General features: G+C 51.3%; 1 protein-coding gene across 2 annotated transcripts in view; it reads right to left on the minus strand.

Annotated features, from left to right (window-relative positions):
* Positions 1-9,197: 9,197 nt before the first annotated feature.
* VPS13D (vacuolar protein sorting 13 homolog D) overlaps positions 9,198-23,943 on the minus strand; it is a 2,979,414-nt gene continuing 2,964,668 nt past the window's right edge. For both annotated transcript variants that reach the window (XM_078642819.1, XM_078642818.1), the window contains one exon: positions 9,198-9,889. In XM_078642819.1, the coding sequence (XP_078498945.1) occupies positions 9,758-9,889 (132 nt within the window). In that variant the 3' untranslated portion in view covers positions 9,198-9,757. The remainder of the gene's footprint in view (positions 9,890-23,943) is intronic.

Here is a 23,943-nt window from a genome sequence, read left to right on the forward strand (position 1 = left end):
GCTGTAATGCCAGAAACCGGTCCCCGGAAGCTTGTTTCCTTTCCAGTAAAGAATTGGCTTGGTAGTTTGGTCTGCCCTGTTCCCATGATGCACTGGGCCAGGGTCAGACTAATTTGCATGTAGCCAGGTTCTGAACTGGGATGGTGCAGTGAGCTAAAAAACGGTGATGGATCAAGCCCTGATCTTTTGACTGGGTAGGAGTGTTCTGCTTTATTCAGATACTCTGTCCATCACCACCCCCTTTTGAATCGAGCCGTCAAGGTTATCATAATATGTGAGCCTGTTTATCGGCATGTCCGTGTAACACATTCTAGACACAACATTTTGGCAGCTGCAAGCCGAGCAAGATTCTGGCACCTTTATCATAGCACACTTGCCATAATTTCACACACTTGTAAGATTCCAGGGATGCAGAGAGACTTGCCGATTCAGATGTAATTTACACTTACTGAGCGGAAAGGTAATGGGGTCCCCCAAAATAAGCTCGAGACCTTCTATAGCTTTTAATACATAGTTCCTATATAGGGAGGGTGTTTAATCTAGGCGCTGTATCACCTGTTTGCACTATCATTATAATATGATTCCTCCTTTTGTATTTTACGGAGTTGTAACCATGCTGACCATATTATTTTTAATCATATGTCTGCTTATGTTGACTAAAATACTGCGTTTGAGATCACGTCGTTAAAATAAATATTTTAACCTTATCGTGTCTCTTTTTTACTCCTGTTGTGGACTGGTATGAGAGTATAACAAAAGAGTGTTCTCACTTCCCACCATTCCTGAGATGGTCCTACGTCGCATGTTCTAGGTTGTCTAATCATTGGTTACTTTGCTATAGGACGAAAGAGCTAATGTGACACTGACTGCTAGCTGGTTGGGGTTTCTAGGTTTGAGGTAAGTTTCTGGTACACCACAATTCACTAATGTCCTAGGTCTCTGTGCACAGTTCTGTGTATAAGCAGAAATCCTTGCAACACCAGGTTGGTGCGATTTCCTCGATGCTGCACCCATTAGAACTTCAGGTCTCACTGCAAAGCCGGCATGTGCCACTGTGCATGGGTCACTAGCAGGAGGCCATGGGGCACAGCAGCATCAGAGTCATTATTACCGAAATACAGAATAGAGGCTGAAACATCGGTGTTATAGCCCGAATATCCTGGACATGGCATTCGGGAGCATAGACCAGAAACTCCACTTTGTTCAGAACTGCTCAAATGAAAGGAAGCTTCTTGAGAGGGAGGCAGGTGTGACTTCAGCACGTTGATAGTGAACCCCAGTGAATGCAGGAGGTTCGCTGTAGCCTGGATGTGGGAGACAACTGCTTGGGGCGAGCCCGCCTTCAACAACTAGTCGTCGAGATAGGGTAAGACTGGAACCCCTGATCTGCACAGATGAGCTGCAACCACCCCCATCACTTTTGTGAACACACGAGGGGCGCTGGTAAGGCCAAAGGGGAGCACCCTGAACGGAAAGTGCTTGTGGCCTACCGTGAACCGTAGGTAACGCTGGTGGGTTGGCAGGATGGGGATGTGAAAATAGGCGTCCTGCAAGTCCAATGCTACCATTCAGTCTCCAGAGTCGATGCAGACCGGACTTGAGCCATCGTCAACATTTTGAACTTCTCCTTTCGGAGGAAGCGGTTGACGTCCCTGAGATCCAAGATAGGACGCAGGCCTTTGCCCTTCTTGGGTGCCAGATTTAAAGAGTGTATGATCGACATCAGCAAATGGATGTGTAGCAACAAACTCCAACTCAACTACAGTAAAACGGAAATTATTCAGTTTGGTAAGGCAAATGAAGTTTGGTCAAAGGACTGGTGGCCCCAAGAATTGGGACCCTGCCCCGTACCTAAGAAGGTGGTACACGACCTGGGAATCATGATAGACTGTTCTCTCTCAATGAAAACCCATATCAATCAACTATCCGGCGTCTGCTATGGGATCATGCATTAATTGCAAAAAAATTTAAATGGTTACCTTTAGAAACCAGAAAGCCACGGGTGCAAGGTCTAATTATAAGTCGCCTGGACTACCGCAACGCTCTGTTTGCAACAATCAATGAGTGTCTACTTTCTAAATTACAAACGCTGCAGAATGTTGCGGTGAGACTGGTGCTGGGGTTACCCCCTAGGTCAGCCTCCACCCCAAGTCTTAAGAAACTGCACTGGTTGCCAATCCGCCAGAGAAGCCATTTTAAAGTACTAAGTTTGACCCACAAACTCCTTTACAGCAGCGGACCCGCATACCTTGCAAAAAAACTGGTCTGGTATCGTCCTACTAGATCATTAAGATCCAGCTCAAAATCTCTCCTGGTTCAGCCAAGGGTTGGACATCGCGTAATGGATGTCGGTCCTTTTCCTATGTGGCTCCTCAACTTTGGAATAAACTACCCCCCATCTCCTGTTAATTACCAACCACCAGTTGTTTTGTAAAAATCTAAAAATAATTCGCGGCATCATCAGTACCTAGCTTCTGTCAAGGTTGTTGTTCTTTACTGCTAAGCGCCCTGAGACTGAAAGTTGAATTGTGCGCTCCACAAAAACATTTGACTTATGACTAGGAAGTAGTTGGAATAACAACTACAACCTATTTCTGACACAGGAATGTGCTCGATGGCCAAGTGATCCTCCGACGTGATGGGATTGCGGTGGCATGGATGGAGGGGTAGTCTCGAAGGGGGGGAGGGAGTAGCCCCTTCAGACTATCTGCAAAACCCACCTGTCCGATGTGATGGTTTGCCAGTGGGGGAGGTGACTGGCAGCTGGTGGCCCTGAAAAGTCGAACTAGGAGGGCTTGGAGGGTGCTGCAGAGGGGGCGCTGGTGGACTGGCCCACCCGCTGGTCCCAGACCCACAAAGCTGGGTTCCACGCCCCTGCCGCGCAGAGGCCGGACAGCTTGTGCAGGCCTGTGAATCTGGGCGGAACGTGGCGGGGCACCCCTTCCGTAGCCACGAAAGGGGCGAGAAGCAGACTGTGCGTGGCGAGAGGTGGTAGCAAGGGCCAAGGATCTGCCAGTAGCCATGGAATCCTTAAAGAGCTCGAGCGCGTTGTTCGCTTTGTCGCCTAACAAACGACGGCCATCAAAAGGCATGTCCAAAAGTGTTGATTGACATCACCCGAGAAGCCAGTGAACCTCAGTCAAGTGTAGCGTCGCAGGGCTACAGACGTTGAAATCATCCTGCCTAGCGAGTCAGCGGTGTCCAGTCCACATCATATGGCGAACTTGAATGTGTCTCTCCTTTCCGCCCCTGCACAGAAGAGTACGGCCCGGCCTCCTCTGAGCACTGTGGCAGCCCTTGCACAACCGTGTCCTACACAGAATGGGAGTAATGGCCCAAGAGACATGCGGTGTTCACCGAAATCAGTGCTAAGCTTGCGGAAGAAAACATCTTCCCAAAATGGTCCAGATTCTTGGATTCCCTATCAGGTCGAGCAGTAGGGAAAGTGAAGTTGAGGCTCGGACAACCAAGCTCTTGGGGGTAGTGTGTTGGGAGAGGAAAATTGGGTCGCACAGGGTCGTGCAGTGGCATCGGGCAATCATCCCATCCACAGGAGCCCCTGTGCTGGGCTTGGACCATGTTTCCGTAGGATGTCCGCGAGGGCCTCATTGAATGGCAGCAGGGGCTCCAAAGAGGCCGCTGCCGGTTGAAGCACCTCGGTCAGGAGGTTAGTCCTGACCACCACCGTAGGAAGCTCTAGGTTCAACCCCTCAGCCACCCTACTCAACACCACAGCGTAAGAGGCACACTCCTCCATAGCCTCGGTAGGGGGAGAAAGCGTGCCAAGGTCTGGATAACTGTCCAGAACCCTGGCCTCACCCAACTCCTCTCTCCAGTCCAGTTCTTCCAACTGTTCTGCCAGAGGGTTCACAGACCCCTCCCAGTCCTCCTCACCCACCTCTGGTAGCCACTCAGCGATAGTAATGGAGGTGCTGTGGCATGGGGATCCAGGAGTATGTAGGGCGATATGGAACACCAGGGGAGAACAGAGGTACAAAAGTACCGGTCTGCGCCGGGACCAACGTTGGTTGATACCGGTCAGGCTCAACGTCCATGTCGAGGGGGAGGCTGAGGTCGACGTCGGTTGGGAACACAACCGGCGTCGGAGGGGGCTGAGGTGTCGCCAATGGATTTGGCGCCAGAAGAGTATCGTAAGTGTAGGAGAGTGGGGTCTGCAATCCCATGGCCACCCCAGATTTTTGCTTTTTGCTTCACTGGTTTACGACTTTCCCTGGCTGTGGGCCTGCTAATCAGACCCACAGCCTAGCTGTTCTCTCTCTAAATTGACAAGCATGTACCTTAGGTGCATTTACCAATTGGTACTGGGCCACCTTATCAGTCCCTGTACAGTATACCTTAGGTATCCGGGGCATAGGTGTACCCAGGGCCTACCAGGGGCTGCAGCATGTATTATGCCACCCATGGCTGGCCACCCAAATCTGACACAACTGGCTGCACGACAGCTGGGGCAAGGGTGTGTAATCACCCTTTGCTTTAGATATAGTATTCCTATATCTAAACCCTAAAATGGACACACATATTCCTATCAGTCACTCCTATGGCAGGCCTTATCAATCCTGAAGGCAGAGTGCTTGGAATTATGTGAGATGGTGCTCTGGCATGAGCTGAGCCCGTTTGCAGCTTGCGGAACCAAGTCCTTATAGCTGTTCCATGATAGCGCTATACCATATACTCTTAAGTGCATTATGAACCTCGCGGTCAAATGCTAACTTTGGCATAGCATTATCAAAACATGTCGAGTAAGGTGTCATACGAATTGGAATACTAACCCCTCGCCAATTCTGGCGACGGGGTTAGCATTCCACCCTTCTAGAGGGACACGACATGTCTGTAATTGTGAACCCTGGTTAAAGTTAACTCGAGCCTCAGCATCACAAAATGGATGCTGCCACCACAGACACAAGTCTGACCTCCTGCTGCTGGGAGTCCTTCCAGCAAGGGAGGCTCAGACAAAGGGTTTCCTGCCTTGGGAGGTGCTAGCACCACCCCAGACAGGATTTTGTGTATTAGGTAGGCCAAGGCTGAAAGGAATGAGACATGCCTGGGGCACACAAGGTGCCCTGTGCATACACCGGTTCCAACCAGTTGCTAGGGCACTCCAGCCCCAGCTCTGGCGGGAAACTGGACAAAGGATAGGGGGTGTAACCACCCCCCTTCCTGGTCCCACCCAGAGGAGGGACCTAGTCGTAGTGCAGCCCCCTTTAGCTGAATAAAGGTAGGAGCTGGTCCCATTCCCAGTTAGATTAATCTTGACAACTTCCACGAAGAACTCTTGACCTTCGACCTCCTAAACACCAGAAGACTGAAGAATCTCCCCTATGGTCAGGGAGTGACCACTCTGCTTCGCAGGCACCATCAAGCTCCTGTGCGGTTTGCTGCAAAGTCCTTCCATCCCGGAATCCGACGATCCAGCTCGACAAGACCCGGACCTCCAGACCTCTCTGACCTCTACCCACATCAACAGCACAGCTGGGACCCGTGGGTGCGAGGAGCAACGTGGAGACGGCCATCTTGAAGAAACCTGCACAGCGCTTCCAGCACGACCCCCGAGGGTTCCTCGAGTGAGTGCATTGGGGACTGAGAAGCCCCACACCGACGCAGCTCCTGCACCAATGACCAGCCCCCCAGCATCCCCGTGATCTGCGTGGGGCCCTTTTGCCTGGTTGCTGCCCTTCCTGTTGTCTGGTCACTTGCCGGCCGGCTTGTGACCTCTGAGACGACGACCCAAAGATTTCGACACTGCTAGTCTGGTCCCCCAGACTGGCCCTTGCTTCCTTGTGAAAGAGAAGCACCCCGGACCCTCCTGGTCCACACCAGACGCCATCTTGGTTCCATCGCGTGGCTTGCATTAGCCAAAGCCTGTTGTCCAGATCGACGATCCGACACCGCCAACAGTAGCAGACTATGTGGGACAGCTCGTGCCTCCAGCCTGGTCGTGAAGAACAGCTCCTGGTCCGCGCAGCTACAGAGAGAAGCGACCCTTCCTTCACCTGAACGCGGCGACAGCATCTGGTTCCCTCCTGGTTCCAGCACCATCACTGGCTAGTGACCAAGACTCTGTCCCCTTCCCTTTCAGGACTTCTACCTTCCAGTTCCATCCTTGGAACCACCGGACTCCTCCATCTGGCTGCCTGCCAGCAACTCCTTGTTTCAGGCATCACCGGGATCAACGCAGGAAACCCGACGCAACTTCAGCCCTATGCACCCGCAGCCTGTGGGTTAGGTAACTAAAGCTTCTAGGTGCTGAAGTCTGGGTCCACTATCCTAGTGTCCAGGTCCACTGTTGTTTTCCCTCCACCCAGCCGGGTTCGTCCGGAATCCGTAACTTTCTAAACTGTAAGATCCATAGACGTTGGTACGCATCCCGCGTGAGAGTTCCCACTCTGCACGTGAGTCCCGTGGGCCTCCTGCTCCGTACTTACCTAGTTCGTAGTGTAGTCCCACCGATCCTCCAGCCTCTGGATCTCCTTACAGTACTTTCCTTCCTCGCATTCCATTGTTTTGAGTATAGGGTTTGTCGTGCCCCTAGGGCACTCATGTAAATATTGTGCGAACTCGTATTTCTTTTGTAGTATTGTCATGTGCTTAGCCCTCTGACCTCATAAAGAGCTCAGAGGTGTATGTTAGTTAATAAATAACCTTTTATTTTCATAACAACCTGTGTGGTGTCCTTTCATCTGGTATTCAAGGGGTTGTATTGTGGTAAAACAGCTGGCTTCACATGCCAAAAGAGTTTAGCCTAAGACTGCTTTTGTCCACGCTACTAGGATAGCTGGTCTATAAGGTTGACTTACAACCAATCACCATAAGGGGATGTTTGGACTGATACAAGGTGATCACTAGAATTAGTGAACATCATATATCAGTCCAACTTCTCACAGTAAGGTCGACCAGCGCCATTCCGGATCAAGGCCTGGATCCCTGGGGGCCCTGCGGTGCCAGGGCCAAAGCTGCCGGCCTAGAACCCCCACCCGAGTCTGCGGGGCCCAAAAGGCACACCGGCGGAGTCAGGCTGCCCAAAGATGGAGTGGACGTCTTCGTAAAAACTATGAAGTTGGGCAGGGGTCGCTCCGGCTCCCGGGAAGGGACGGAGACTCGGAGTCGACCCAACAGGCTCCGTGGGCGGAGCTGGACCACTACCTTCTGCATCCAGCGTCACGTCGGCTTACAGAAGGGGAGAACGCAAAGAGCGGCGGTGCTTCTTCGCCTTCTTTTTGTGCTTCGACTTACCCAAAGACAAAGACTTCAACAAGGAGTGGTGGTGATGGCTGTGCGACCGGTCCCGCGGCCTCCCTCTCGACCGAGACCTCGAGTGGCACAGAGCCGACAGCTAGGCCTCCAGAAGCTTTCGGGACTACTCCCACAAAGACTTCGGGGCCATGGCCCAACAGTCGGAGCACGACTTTGGGTCATGGTCGCGCTCCAGACACCTGAGGCACACTAGATGTGGGTCCGTCACAGACATCAGCTTGTAGCAGGAGACACAAGGCTTGAAGCCGGTCCGCTGATGTGAAATGACTTGCAAAAGATGTTGTCATAAGTCGAAAAAAGAGAGTCAAAAAGTGACTCGAGGTACCGCTCTCTCTGGACCTGTGCTGACTGGCGTGGAAAAAGAAAGAACTGACGTCCGCGCGCAGGGGCGACGTCTAAGTAGATATTGTGACGTCATTCCGGCGATCACGACGCCAATGACGAACGCAGAGTCGAACCAACGCCACCTACAAACGCAGAGGGGTACTGCTGAAAAAAAATTCTCTGGATACAGTCTGATGCCTGGGGGTAATTCTAAGGTAAGGAATCCATAACTAATAGTCTCTATGTATGCTAAAGTATCGCCTTAAACGTCAGTCAATAGAATGATAATTCTCATCTACGGGCATGGCAGCATTACAACACTGTATCAGCATGGCTCTCAGAACAAGGCCAGTTAACAACTGCATCAATGGAAGTGAAACATATTGGAGTTATCATGGGCTCTGACTCTCACTTCACACCAAAGGTCACAGAGCGACCAGAGATGTTTTTTTCTCACTGAGAATGTTACAGCATATGTTCCCTTAACTGGACCTACTGCACAGTATTGTGGCAACAATAGCTCTAGTATTGTAATTGCTTGACTATGTGGGACTATTATAAAACACTAATAGGAAACCTGCAACGAATCCAGAATGCTACAGCTAAACAAGTACCTAACTTGAGCAGGGTAGAGTGCATTAACCCTGCCATTTAAGTTCCACACTGGTTACCAGTGGCAAGCAGTAGTAACTTAAACTGTACAGTAATAACAGAAGCTTCAAATTCAGAATGGCACCACTGGTGATAATTCCCCCTTTAAAAAAAACATACATTTCAGGTGGCTCCTTCTCTGTTCAGACTTGCAAGCTACTAAAAATAATACGGATCATCTACAGCCATCTAGAATTCAGAAATGCATTAAATAACTGGCTGAGCCAAAAATCATGGATTAAAAACATCAAAGAGCACAAGTCACTTGTTAGTGTATGCAGCAGGTACAACTATGCCTCATACCTTTCATATATCTTTCACATATTCCTCCATGAGTACGGCAATGTCTTGTGCTGCTACATCTAGTCTGGAATACATCTTTGGACCTCACACATGACATCAAAACACTCCACTCATAGCAGATACCTCAACTAACATCTTCCAACAAGACCCAATAAACGGAGTAGAAACGCACTCAACTACCTGAAAAAAATCTAGGGGCCCCAGCAAGGGGTAGAAAGAGCTGTGCAAATACTACAATATATCTGGGCCACACAGTGGTTGTAAGGGTGGATAAATGTAGATAGTGTGCTACTCCATTCTAGCATTCCAGATGCTTTAACAAAGTGATGCGGTCCTTTCCATGCCTGGACCAGTCAAAGAACCCATTATTAAATATGTAGTTAAATACTACAGTTGACGAAGGCAAAAAGCGCTTAGAGTAGAAGTTTCCAAGAAATGTACAGAATTCAGACAAATATCAAGCAGTAACTAACTTAACGTTCTAGAATGGCTATTAGTACTTTTTGTGCGTTTTCACTAATTGATGTGCTCCTATAGAAACTTCACACATGTAGAGAACCAATAGTGATCAACTGGAAAAAAGAAAAGCATTTCAATTTAATTCTGGTCCGAAATTTTGTATGTTGAACTATGGGACCTGCGCCTGATTGCTTCTGACAACAATTTTATTTATCTTTATTTAGGAAGAAGTGACTGATTCACAATGAACTGTTGTCTTTATTACCAAAAATAAACACACGCGTTTCTTGAACTCAGATTCATAAAAGCATTTCAATACCATATTCAATATAACTTCTTTTTAATTACTTTACAGTGCATTAGTAAACAATTCTTTACACATACCCACACCCAATTTATACTCTCTTTTATATTTACATCCAAAATAGTAATACATATATACATGTTAGTAAAATAAAGGGCTTCCCAATAACTTTTACAAATGTATATAGATATATTGTTCAACATTATTAATTATTTTTCTTTTCCTCCAAATCTACATAACTCGAAAATAGGAAATACTTCAATAGATATAATATAGTGCAATGTTTTTTCTCATTGTTGTTGCAGTGTATTTCATTCCTGCAGAAACATATCGGTTCACTGATGTGCAGGTGGCATAGGCGTTTTTTTTTAAAATACAGAAATAGACTTCCAGGTAAGTTGTTGAATAGCAGCAGTAATGGCAGTGGAGTTGTGACGTTAAAAGTTAGAGGTCCTGTTCCAAATGCTCTTCATCTTCATTTACTCTTAACATCAGCTGCTGCTCATAATATAGGCTCTTAGCATAGTTAATTTCTTGAGATATCTTGATGGCAAGGGCCTCGGATTTTACATGAACCTGAAAGAGATACATAGTTGACAACTGTATTAATACCACAACTAACAATCTGATGACAATATAGCTTTTTTACTCCAACAGAATTCATAACGAGACATTTAACAGATAAGCAAAGGTGGAAATTAAAAAGGTATTTACCTTCGATAACTATCTTTTCGGTGTATTCTCTCCAGCCGCAGATTTACTTTGTGAATCTCCCTAGGTGCTAGACCATACCTGCAAACTGTTGCAATATCTCTGTAGCCCTGGCCAGATAGGCGTGATATCAAGGAGCCATATAAGATGCTCCTCAGTGCAGTGACTTCAGTTCCGGAGGGGCAGAGATGAGTCTAACCCACAAGTTACTACTTGTGTAACGATATATCTGTAAGAGACATTAGTTAGTGATAGATTCCTTACCTTAGAATATCCCCAGGCATCAGACTGGATCCGGAAACTTTTGCGTAGCAATACCCCTGCGCGTCGGTAGGCTTCGTCCGCAGCTCCGCGTCCGTTGTCGTTAGCACTGGAATGACGTCGCCGGAATACTTAGACGCCGCCCTCGCGCGCTGACGTCAGTTCTGATACACAGCTTTTCCGCGCCAGATTCGCAGAGCCATGATAGAACCAACACTGGTGCCATGAAACTAGGGCCCTAAAAGGGGATGACCTTAACCCTAGATATCGGTTCGCAGAACGGGGAGGATGGGTGGGTCGGTAAGGAATCTATCACTAACTAATGTCTCTTACAGATATATCGTTACACAAGTAGTAACTTATGCATCTGAAAGAGACATGTTAGTGATAGATTCCTTACCTTAGAATAGATACCCCAGCAATACCAACCCCGGTGGTGGTCTGCGAAACAATAATCACACCAGAAAGTCCTGGAGGACGGAACGGCCAAAGAAGCCATCCCTCCGGACTTGACTGTCCAGGCAGTAGTGTCTCGCGAACGTGTGCAGCGAGGCCCACGTAGCTGCCTGACAAATGTCCTGCAAGGGGACTCCTCGGCCCAGGGCAGTAGTAGTCGCCATGGCCCGAGTGGAGTGGACCCTCAGCCCAACAGGAGGTTCCTTTTTAGCCAAGGAGTAACACGCCTGGATGCCCAATACGATCCACCGAGAGATGGTCCGCTTGTGCACCGCCCGTCCTTTCTTAGAGCCCACGTAACCAACGAAGAGTTGGTCATCCACCCGGAACTGGCGCGTGCGATCCAGATAGTAAGAGAGCGCAACTTTTGGGTCCAGACGGTGGAGCCTCTCTTCCTCTTTCGAGGGATGTGGAGGCGGAAAGAAGGTGGGCAAGGTGATGGACTGCCCGATGTGGAAGGCTGTGACTACCTTGGGCGGGAAAGAGGGCCTTGTCCGCTGCACAACCTTGTCCGGATGGACGGAAAGGAGGTTTGGAAGAAAGAGCCTGGAGCTCACTCACTCTCCTGGCAGAGGTGATGGCAACCAGGAAAGCAGTCTTCAGAGTAAGAAGGCGGAGAGGACAGTTATGAAGTGGCTCAAAGGGAGCGCACATCAGATAAGTAAGTACAAGGTTCAAGTCTCACTGAGGCATCACGAAAGGAACAGGAGGGAACATGTGTGTGATGCCCTTCAAAAACCTATTTACAATAGGGGATTTGAACAAAGATGGCTGATCAGGTAGCCTTAAGAAGGTGGAAAGGGCAGAAAGGTAGCCCTTGATAGTGCCCAGAGCAGAGCCCTGCTGGGCCAGAGAAAGAAGGAAGAGGATGAACCTCAGAAAGGGGGGCAGAGAGCGGATCCACAGCCTTTGCTGTGCACCATTCCACAAATCTGTTCCACCTGCAGGCGTAAACCGACTTTGTGGAGGGACGCCTGGCTGCCAGAATGAAATTACAGACTTCAGGAGGCAAGTCAAATGGCCTCAACTGTCGCCGCTCGATTTCCAAGCTTGGAGGTGGAGACTGGACAGGTTCGGGTGGAGGATCGTCCCCTACTGCTGCGACAGAAGGTCCTCCTGAAGAGGCAGACGAATCGGGGGATCGACAGACATGCTGAGTAGCTCTGGATACCAAAATCTTCATGCCCAGCCCGAAGCCACATGGATAACCTGGGCCCGATCGCGCCTGATCTTCTTCAGCACTCAGGGCAGAAGTGGTATAGGCAGAAAGGCGTACAATAGACCGCAACCCCACTCGCGACGAAAAGTGTCTCCGAGCGAGTGCCGCCTTGGAAATTCAAACTCGTAGAACTGATGACATTGCACGTTCTCTTTTGTGTCGAATAGATCTAACCAAGGCTCTCCCCACTGCTGAAAGAGGCCTTGCGCCACGTCCGAGTTCAGACGCCATTCGTGATGCACAAGTTACTACTTGTGTAACGATATATCTGTAAGAGACATTAGTTGGTGATAGATTCCTTACCTTAGAATATCCCCAGGAGTCAGACTGGATCTGGAATTTTTTTGCTTAGCAGTACCCTTGCGCGTTGGTAGGCGTCGCCTGCGGCTCCGCGTCCTTCGTCGGCGCCGTGATTACGTCGTCGGCGCCGTGATGTCGTCGTCGGAGTACTTAGACGCCGCCGCCGCGTGCTGACGGCAGTTCTTAGACACAGCTTTTCCGCGCCAGAAGCCCTGAGCCATGTTAAAAACCAACCTGGTGCCATTGAAACTAGGGCCCTGAAAGGGGATGACCTTAACCCTAGATATCGGTTTGCAGAACAGGGAGGATGGGTGGGTCGGTAAAGAATCTATTACTAACTAATGTCTCTTACAGATATATCGTTACACAAGTAGTAACTTGTGCATCTGAAAGAGACACGTTAGTGATAGATTCCTTACCTTAGAATAGATACCCCAGCAATACCAACCCCGGTGGTGGGTCTGCGAACCAATAATCACACCAGAAAGTCCTGGAGGACGGAACGGCCAAAGAAGCCATCCCTCCGGACTTGACTGTCCAGGCAGTAGTGTCTTGCAAACGTGTGCAGCGAGGCCCACGTAGCCGCCTGGCAAATGTCCTGCAAGGGCACTCCCCGACCCAGGGCAGTCGTAGTTGCCGTGGCTCGGGTGGAATGAGCCCGCAATCCAACAGGGGGCTCCTTTTTAGCCAAGGAATAACATGCCTGGATACACAAGATGATCCACCGAGAGATGGTCCTCTTGTGCACCGCTTTCCCCTTCTTAGCGCCCACGTAACCAACAAAGAGTTGGTCATCCACCCGGAACTGGCGTGTGCGATCCAAGTAGAATGAAAGCGCACGTTTTGTGTCCAGACGGTGGAGCCGCTCTTCCTCTTTAGAGGGATGCGGTGGCGGAAAGAAGGTGGGCAAGGTGATAGACTGCCCGATGTGGAAGGCCGTGACAACCTTGGGCAGGAAAGATGGCTTAGTACGCAACACAACCTTGTCCGGATGGACAGAAAGGAAAGGAGGAGTACAAGAAAGGGCCTGGAGCTCACTCACTCTCCTGGCAGAGGTGATGGCAACGAGGAAAGAAGTCTTCAAAGTAAGAAGGCGGAGAGGACAGTTGTGAAGTGGCTCAAAGGGAGGGCACATCAGAAATGTAAGAACCAGGTTCAAGTCCCACTGAGGCATCACAAACGGAACGGAGGGAACGTGTGTGTGATGCCCTTCAGAAAGCGATTTACAATAGGGGACGTGAACAAAGAAGGTTGATCAGGCAGCCTTAGAAAGGCTGAAAGGGCAGAAAGGTAGCCCTTGATAGTGCCCACAGCAGAACCCTGCTGGGCAAGAGAAAGAAGGAAGAGAAGAACCTCGGAAACAGGGGCAGAAAGGGGATCCACAGCCTTTGCTGTGCACCATGCCACAAATTTGTTCACCCGGAGGCGTATACCGACTTTGTGGAGGGACGCCTGGCTGCCAGAATGACATTACAGACTTCAGGAGGCAAGTCAAATGGCCTCAACTGTCGCCGCTCAATCTCCAAGCATGGAGGTGGAGACTGGACAGGTTCGGGTGGAGGACGGTCCCCTGCTGCTGCGACAGAAGGTCCTCCCGAAGACGCAGACGAACCGGGGGGTCGACTGACATACTGAGTAGCTCTGGATACCAGTACCTTCGTGCCCAGTCCGGAGCCACAAGGATGACTTGGGCCCGGTCGCGCTTGATCTTCTTCAGCACTTTGGGCAGAAGTGGTATAGGCGGAAAGGCGTACAACAGACCGCAACTCCACTCGCGACGAAAAGCGTCTCCGAGCTACTGCCGCCTTGGAAATTTCAACGCGCAGAACAGATGACATTGCACGTTCTCTTCGGTGGCGAATAGATCTAACCAAGGCTCTCCCCATCGCTGAAAGAGGCCTTGCGCCACGTCCGAGTTCAGACGCCATTCGTGATCCATCATGCACCGACGGCTGAGCTCGTCCGCCCTGGCGTTCAGAGAACCTGCCAGATGTTGAGCCACCAGGGTCACGCCCTGGCGTACCAGCCCCTGCCAGAGGCGCAGAGCCTCCTGGCAAAGGGCCCACGACCCCACCCCGCCCTTTTTGTTGCAGTACCACATGGCGGTGGTGTTGTCCGTGAACACCTGCACTACACTCCCCCGGACAGAGGGGAGGAATGCCTTCAGTGCAAGTCGGATCGCCCGCAGCTCCAGAAGGTTGATGTGGAGCTGGGACTCCGCCGGAGACCAGAGGCCTCTGATCTCCGCCTCTCCCATGTGGCCCCCCCAGCCCTGGAGAGATGCGTCCGTCACAACTACGTGCTCCGGTTGGGGTAGGGAGAGGGATCTGCCGCTGACCCAATCGCGGTCCGTGAGCCACCACTGCAACTGTTTTGCAGTGCCCTCAGAGATCAAAACATGGTCGGACAAGTTGCCCTGATGCTGGGCCCACTGAAACTTCAGGTCCCACTGCAGAGCCCGCATCCGCCACCGGGCGTGATGCACCAGAAGGATGCAGGAGGTCATCAGCCCCAGAAGCCACAGCGTCAACCTGACCGAGACTCGGGATGAAGGCTGAATATCCCGAACCAGCTGTTCGGGAGGATAAACCCAAAACTGCGCCGAGTCTAGAACCGCTCCGATGAAGAGGAGCTTCTGAGAGGGACACAGGTGTGACTTCGGCACATTGATGGAGAACCCGAGCAGGTGCAGGAGGTCGGCCGTAGTCTGCAGGTGGCTGACGACTGTCTGGGGCGAGCCCGCCTTCAACAACCAGTCGTCGAGGTAGGGGAAGACTGAAACCCCTAACCTGCGCAGATGAGCTGCGACCACTGCCATCACCTTTGTGAACACCCGTGGGGCGCTGGTAAGGCCGAAGGGGAGCACGGTAAACTGAAAGTGCTCGTGGCCTACCGTGAAACGCAGGCAGCGCCGGTGGGCCGGCAGGACGGGGATGTGGAAATAAGCGTCCTGCAAGTCCAACGCTACCATCCAGTCTCCCGGGTCCAGGGCAGCTAGGACCTGAGCTAGTGTCAGCATCTTGAACTTCTCCTGCCGGAGGAAGCCGTTGACGTTCCGCAGGTCCAAGATAAGGCGTAGGCCCCCTTTGCCCTTCTTGGGTACCAGAAAGTAGTGGGAGTAACAACCACACCCTACTTCTCGCCCAGGAACGCGCTAGATGGCCCCTTTGGCCAAGAGGGCCGTAACTTCCTCCTGCAGAAGTCGCAGATGATCCCCCGATACTCGGTGGTATTGCCGTGGCATGGCTGGAGGGGTCGTCTCGAAGGGGACGGGGTAGCCCCTTCGGACGATTTACAGCACCCACCTGTCCGAAGTGACAGTGTGCCAGTGGAGGAGGTGATGGCGGACCCTGCCCCCCACTGGCGACACATGGGCCTGAAAGCACAGACTAAATGGATTTTGAGGCGGATGCCACGGGGGAAGGTGTGGACTGACCTCGCCATTGACCCCGACCGCCGCCACGGTGGTTTCCACGGCCGCCACCGCGTTGGGTATTACCCTGTGGCGCGTGGCTGGAAGCACGTGTGGGAACACCCCTTCCGTTGCCACGAAAGGAGTCAAAGGCAGCCGATTGCTGGCGCGGGGCCGAGAGGCCCAAGGACTTGGCCGTAGCACTGGAGTCCTTAAAGCGCTCAAGCGCATGGTCTGCCTTGTCGCCAAAAAGGCGACGGCCATCAAACGGCATGTCCATCAGTGTATTCTGGACATCAGCCGAGAAGTTGGCGGATCTCAACCAGGCGTCGCGACGAATTGCCACCGTCGTTGCCATCGCTCTGCCCAGTGAATCGGTGGTATCCAGTCCACACCGGATGGAGTACCGTGCCGCATCTCGACCCACCGCAAGGGCTTGGGCGAGTTTAGTGCGGACCTCCTCCGGACATTGTGGCAGCACGTCCGCACAGAGAGTGGGTGTAGCGGCCCAAGAGGCATGCGGTGTTGACTGACCGCAATCCCAAACTCAGGGATGAGAATACCTTCTTCCCGTACTGCTCATACCTCTTGGATTCCCGATCGGGGGGAGCGGTCGGGAATGCGGTCTGGGAGTTAGAGGCCTGGATGACCAGGCTCTCGGGAAAGGGGTGGGTGGACAGGAAAGCAGGGCCGCCCGGAGCCGGGCGGTGGCATCTGGCCACGTTCCTATCTACAGGCTGACCTGTAGCGAGCCTGGACCAGGTGCCCAGAAGAACGTCAGACAAGGCATCATTAAACGGCAGCAGAGGCTCGGCAGAGCTTGCCTGCGGTTTAAGGACCTCAGTGAGGAGGTTAGTCCTCACGGCCACGACGGGGAGCTCAAGGTGCAAGGCCTTGGCTGCCCGCGTCAACACCACACTATAAGCAGGCCCCTCCTCCATAGCCACGGTAGGAGGGAAGACAAAACCAGTGTCTGGCGAGGTATCCAGACCACTGGCGTCCCCTAGCTCACCTGACCAGTCCTGATAAGACTGGCACTCCCGTGCCAGAGGGTCTTCAGACCCCTCCCAATCCCCCTCACCACCCATCTCCTGAGACTCAGGACCAAAGGATGGGGCCGGGTCATAGAAGTAGAAATCTCCCATCGGCGTCGGAGCGGCGCCGGACCCGAATCGAGGGAGGGATCGGGGACAGCGCCGCCCGAAGGCGGTGCCGGGGGCGACACCCTAGGGGCTGACGCCGGCGAGGTCGTGAGGTCGACCGGCGGCGACCCGGAACCGGATCCTGCAGCGCCAGGACTGAAGTCACCGGTGGCGTCGGGACCGAAGACCCCCGACGGCGTCGGGCCGTAGCACCCGACCCTCTGGGACTCCCAGTCGCAGCGGAGCCCGACGGAGGAGTGAGCTACCTCATGGCCGAGAGGAAGGCCTCGATCTCCTCCGGCGTCGCGTGCTGCCCAGGGACCGTCGGGTATGGAGCAGGCCGCGACGCCCGCGGCTCCAGCGGAGCCGCGCGGGCGGTGTCGCCCGAACCCCCGGCTGCGTCGCGCGAGCGTCAGGGGTAGTCGGAAGAGCGATGACTTCTTGTGCTTACCTGAGGAGCCCGAAGACGACTCCCGGAGCCATGGTGGCTCTGACCCCGCGACTGGTCCCTCGACCTCCTCGCGGACCGGAACCTCGAGCGGCGCGGGCCGACTGCCGGAGCTTGAGCCGCTTGCGGGACCGCTCCCGTCTAGCCTTAGACATCAGGGCTCTACAGTCGGAGCAGGCCTTGTCGTCGTGGTCGAGGCCTAGGCAATGAAGACACCGGCAAAGGGGGGCGGTAACCGACATCAGTCGGTCGCAGTCGGCGCAGGGTTTGAACCCAGGCATCCCTACCGGCACCGTCGGAGTCGTACAGACTTCGAAGTAGATCAAAAATGATCGAAAAAGTTTAGTCAAAAATTGACTAAGGGTGCCACTTTTTCCGGATCGGCGCTTGCTGGTGCGGAAAAAAGAAGAACTGACGTCAGCGTGCAAGGGCGGCGTCTAAGTACTCCGGCGACGTCATTCCGGCGCCCACGACGGACGCGGAGCCGCAGACGATGCCTACCGACGTGCAAGGGTACTGCTACGCAAAGGTTTCCGGATCCAGTCTGACGCTTGGGGATATTCTAAGGTAAGGAATCTAATACTAACCTGTTTCTTTCAGATCGGTAATTTGCGATTCGGTAAATACCGAATCTTACCTATTCTGTATTTTTTACCGAATAATAACCTACATTGCATTTACTGATTCGAAAATACCGAATCAGTAAAATTCGGTATTTTCGAATCGGTAAATCTAAATTACCTACATCTAGCCCTTAGAGAGGGGTCAGAAAGAGGGTCAGCCTGTTTCTCAGCATACTATGCCACAAACTTGCCCCAACAGCAGGTGTAAACTGTCTTGGTAGAGGGACACGTGCTGTAGGAAAGTACCCCTTTAAGCATGGTTACACCACATTTTTCCTGACTGATGCATCTTTGATCGAGTGCGCACTAGGTTTGTGCTAACCAGGTTCCCAGCGCCTGTGTTCTTTCCCAAAACTGTACCTTGTTTCCACATTTGGCACACCTCTGGCTCACATATAAGTGCCTTGTAAAAGGTACCAGTGGTACGAAGGGTCTTGCAACCAGAGAGGGTTTCTTAAAGACAGCAGCATGTATTGTGCCACCCTAAGAGACCCCTCACCAAATACAAATATGCTGCCACTGCAGCCTGTGTGTTTTGGTGCAGATAATAGTGAAGAGTTGACTTGGCACACATCCCTGTGTGCCAGGCCTACTAGCACTGCAAGAGGCATAGGTAAGTCACCCCTACAGCAGGCCTTACAGTCTAAAGCAGGGTGCACTATACCTCATGTGAGGGCAAACCTGCATGAGCAGATATGCCCCTATAGTGTCTACGTCCATTCTTAGACATTATACATGGACAGTGAAGCCATACTGAGCACATGAGCTGGAAGCTTGTCACTGCGAGTTCCACAGCTCCATGATGGCTTCACCGAATTTCTAGATGTTTGGTACCAAACATCTCATATTAATGAGCCCACACTGATGCCAATGTGGGATTCATTAATAAATGCACTCAGAGGGTAAAACCCACCAACTCACTAGAGTGTACCTGACTGGTTTCTACCAGCTTGCCACCTGTAGATATGTTTTTGACCCCTTGAGGTGGGAGCCTTTTGCTCTCGTGGGTCACAAACAAAGCCTGCTCTGGGTGGAGGTGCTTTACACCTACCCCCAAACAGGAACAGCATTGAAAGGTGGTGAGCCTCAAAGCCTTACCGTTCTTTGTCATGCTGACCAGGACCTCTCCAGCTAGTGGATATGCCCCCCATGCCCAAGCCCTACTTTCGTCGGCAAGGTCAGCTGGAAAATTAGTAGACAGGAGAGGCGTGTCCCCTCTCAGCCAGGGCCACCCCTAGGGTACCCTGAGCAGAAGTGCCCCCTCCTTTCAAAATCCTCCATATTGTTTAGAGGATTCTAGCCAATATGGTCAGGAGTATGCCCTCCTCCCCAGAAGTAGTGGACATGCTAAGGGTGGAGGCACCCTAAGGGCAAGTAGCCTATTGGCTACTACTTTCAAACCCCTGTAACGCCCTTAAATTGAGTATTTAAGGGCAGATTACAGACGACCTGTGAAGAGGACAAAGAAGAGCTGTGCAGCAGCGAATACTGAAGACACAAACTGACTTAGCCCCAGCCCTACTGGCTTGTCTGTAGCCCTTAAAGACCCTACTAAAGATGAACGACTCGTCCCACAGTCCAGTGACCTCCAGAGCTCTGGGAAGACTGCCTGTGGCCTTCATTAATCACATGGGTCTTTCCACACTATTTTCGCCATCTGGTCCGCTACTTCAGCCAGGTCACTTCTCCTGTTATTCTTTCATTTAAGATGGGGACTAGTTATCTGAATAGGCCTCCCCTGTGTTGGCCGTGTTTAACTCGCCCTTTTTACAGTCCTCAGTAGTAGTCTTTATTTCTCTATTCTAATGGGGATTGTTTCTCCCCTGCTGCTTTCTTTTCAACTGCCTCTCGGATGCCTGATTATATCCATTCAGTCTGTACTGTTGTTTTCTGTCTGCTTATTTTGTTTTCTGGAGTGTGTGATTGCCGCCACCATCACTGTTTACTTTATACGGGCCATGTGGATGGTTGCCAGCTCACCCATGCCCCATCTTCGGCCCGTGACCGATGTTATGGCCGTTCATAAGTGCCCTTCTTAGGCACATTTTATTTTACACTGTTAAATATCGGAGCAACATCCTGTGATTCTGAGCAAATCACTTAACCTCCTCGTGGCTATGGACAGTGCCTGGATACCCTCACAGGTCATGAGCCGCCCTTTATAAATCTATTAATTTACTATATATTTTATACCTCCCTTTAGTAGGTATCTCTATAGAAAATCCTGTTCTCCTGCCTCTCTTAGGGAGAAGTGTGATTTTGCTCACGATTTTCCACTATTCCTCGTGTCCTGGAGGGCATTCAGCATGTTTGTTGATTTGCACTCACTATGCCGCCCCCTTGAAGATTCTATGTTCAATAGTCCCCGAGAGCTCCTCTCTTTCTCGATGTGTTTCATCTGACCATGTGTAGTCTGTAGCCCTAATTGCTGTTTGTAGGAGAGTAGGGTCTGCTTTCCTATGGTCACCCCATCTTGTGCTTTTTGCTTCACTGGTTTTCGACTTAATGTGGCTGTGGGCCTGCTAATCAGACCCACAGCCCTGCTGTTCTCTCTCTAAATTCACACCATGTACTTTAGGTACATCACCAATTGGGATTTGGGTCACTCTTATGAGTCCCTGTACAGTGTACTATAGGTACCCAGGACATAGGTGCACCCAAGGCCCACCAGGGGCTGCAGCATATCTTTTGTCACCCCTGGCTGGCCATCCAAACTGGCACAACTGGCTGATCACTCAGCTGGGGCAAGGTTGTGTAATCACCCCTTGCTTGGATATAGTATTCCTATGTCTAACCTAATATCTAGACACATATACACCTATAAGTCACTCCTATGGCAAGCCTTAACAATCCTGAAGGCAGAGTGCTTGGTTTTATGTGAGATGGTGCTCTAGCATGAGCTGAGCCTGTCTGCAGCTTTCGGAACCATGTCCTTATAGCTGTTGTTGGATAATGCCATACCATATACTCTTAAGAGCATTATGAACCTTGCGGTTAAATGCTGTCTTTGGTTTTGCTTTAACAAAACATGTCGTGTAAGGTGTCATACGTTTTGGAATACTACCCCCTCGCCAGTTCTGGCGACGGGGTAGCATTCCACCCTTCTAGAGGGAAAAGACATGTTACTTCCATTAATCCCGGTTAAAGTTAACCAGAGCCTCAGCATCACAAAATGGATGCTGCTGCCACGGACACAAGTCTGACCTCCTGCTGCTGGGAGTCCTTCCAGCGAGGGAGGCTTGGACAATAGATTTCCTGTCTTGGGAGGTGCTAGCACCACCCCAGACAGGCTATAGTGTATTGGGGCAGGGAGGGCTGAATGAAATGAGACACTGCCTGGGGCACACAAGGTATCCCATGCATAGTCCAGTTCAAACCGGGGCTGGGGCACTCCAGCCCGAGCTCTGGCGCGAAACTGGACAAAGGGAAAGAAGTGTGACCACCTCCTTCCTGGGTCCCACCCATAGGAGGTACCTAGCAGGTAATCCAGCCCCTAAATTTGGTATGTAGGTAGGAGCTGAGTCCCAAGATTTTAGATTGTATCCTGACTGAAACTTGAAACGAAACTCTGGACCTTCAACATTCTACTCGACATAGAAGACTGAAGAATCCCCCTTGTGGTCAAGGAGTGACCACCCTGTGCAAGCAAGCACCATCAAGCGATCAACGGTTTGCTTTGTTGATGCGCCCGCCGGAGCCCGAGCACAGAGCCTGACAAGACCCAGACTTCTAACAGCCCGATCCACAGTCACAGCAGAGCTGAGACCCGTAGAGGCGACGAGAGACGTGGGACCGGCCATCTTGGAAAGCCAGCGAATTGCTTTCCGTGCAACTTCAGAGGCACCCTCGAAGTTGTGCATTGGGGATTGAGAAGCCCCAGCCCCGAGCACCATCTGCACCGAAGATCAGCCCTCCACACTCCACGAGTTCTGCGTGGGCCCTTCTGCATTTTCCTGCTCGACGCGTCTGTCCGGTCACTTGCCAGTTGGCTAGTGGCCTCTGTGACGACAAAACCTTGAATCTACACCGCTGGTCTGGTTGCTCCAGACTGGCCCTTGCTTCCCTGAAAAAGAGAAGCCCCTCAGACCTTGCTGGTCTGACCAAGAAGCCATCTTCGATTCCTGTGTGGGTTGCCTTTGCCAAGGCTTGTTGACTCCAATCCGGAAGCCGACACCGCCGACAGCGAGAGCCTTCGTGGGACAGTCCGTATCCAGCTCCTGGTCGTCGTCGACATCTCCTGGTCCACGTGGCTGCAGAGACAAGCTTCACCAAATCACCTGATTGCTTCGCGACATCGCCTGGTTCCTTCCTGGTCACTGGCTAGTGACCCAGACTCTGTCCCCTCTGCTTTCAGGTACTCTTCATCCCCGATCCGCCCTTGGATCCACCCGGACACTTCCCTCCTGGTCACCTGCAGCATCTTTCTTCAAGGCTCCATAGGATTCAGCGACGAAACCCGACACACTTTGACACCTATGCACCCGCTTCCTGTGGGTGAGGTAACGCAAGTACTTCGGTGCTCCTGTGGCTATTTACTATCCTAGTGTCTAACTTCCAAGTAGCTTTCTCCTTGTCCATCCGGAAGTGACCTAAAAGAACTAGTTTCCAATTCTTTTGTCCCATTCTAACTCTATGCTAACTTGCGTGCGTGTAAAGACACTGCACGCGCATCCCGTGGGCCTCCTGCTCCCTATCCTTTGGTAGTACAGCGTAGCCCCAGCGATTCTCCAGGCCCTAGGCCTATCCTTTGTTTGTGACGTGGTTCTTATACCACTATTTTAGTATATGGTTCAAAGTGCCCCTAGGGCATTACTGTATTTTGTGCAACTTATTGTATTATAATTGAGTATCTTGTTATGTGCTTGTGCCTCTGACCTCATAAAGAGTTCAGAGGTGTTTGTTATTAATAAATATATTATTAATTTTCATAACAACCTGTGTGGTGTCCTTTCATCTGGTATTCAAGGGGTTATATGTGGTAAAACAGCTGGTTTCACATGCCAAAAGAGTTTAGCCTAAGACTGCTTTGTCCATGCTACCATTAGGATAGCTGGTCTATAAGGTTGACTTACAACCAATCACCATAAGGGTTGTTTGGACTGATACAAGGTGCCCACTAGAATAGTGGATATCACATATCAGGTCAACTTCTCACAAGATGCTCCGCCGTCATCCACCCTTAAGAAGGTGGAAGGTGCAGCAGAGTACAAAGGTGTGGCAGGGCATTGCCCTGGAGTACAATTTGGAGGACCGCTTGCATGTCATGATGGCCCGCTACCCTTGGAGAAAATATTGGATCCTAGGTCCAACCGGGTGGATATGTGCTACAAAGACACTATAGCAGTTTTGTGGCCACTGGATAGGGGCTGTGGTCTGAGCCGCACATTGCCCCTGCTGTCCTCGTCTTTGAGAATGACGGCCACTGCCACAAAAGAGCTGAAAGTCTTTTTGAGCTGGAGAGGAGTCTAGAGATGACGAATTAGGACACCTCTACCGTAGCCACGTAAAAGAAGAAATTGCTGATGAAATTGCCTTGTGGGAGAAGAAAGACCTAAAGAATCTGCTTTCCTTGAAAGGTTTGAACGCCAAGTCTGCTTTGTCACCAAAAAAGAGTGAGCTGTCAGACAGGAAATCAATTAAAGATGTCTGGTTGCTTAGGGGGAAGATTGTAGACCTCATTCAGGCATAGTTCTGAAGAGCCACACTGGCACGTTCCAAGCAGTCAGTTGGGTGCAGTACTGATCTTTTTGCAAATTTAGCCATATTGTAGAACAGCCGCTAAAACTTGAGCCACCCAAAGAGTCTGGGAGTAACAGCAAAGTAGACACCTAGCATTTACTTATCTTAGAGCAAGGCTCGAGGAGGAGAACATTTGCTTGCCATACTCCTCTGTTCATTTTGCGTGTCAGTAATCTCCTTGTTGAATGGCAACAATGGCTCTGTGGGAGTCTGGTCCAGTGGTAATAATGCCTGTCAATGCTTCAGTTTTCACTTTCATGGCTGGTAATTGTAAAATCCAACACCTGAGCTGCCCAACGCATCACAACAGCGAAATAGG

Source organism: Lissotriton helveticus, chromosome 5_1, assembly GCF_964261635.1.
Source record: "Lissotriton helveticus chromosome 5_1, aLisHel1.1, whole genome shotgun sequence".
Classification (NCBI taxonomy): Eukaryota; Metazoa; Chordata; class Amphibia; order Caudata; family Salamandridae; genus Lissotriton; species Lissotriton helveticus.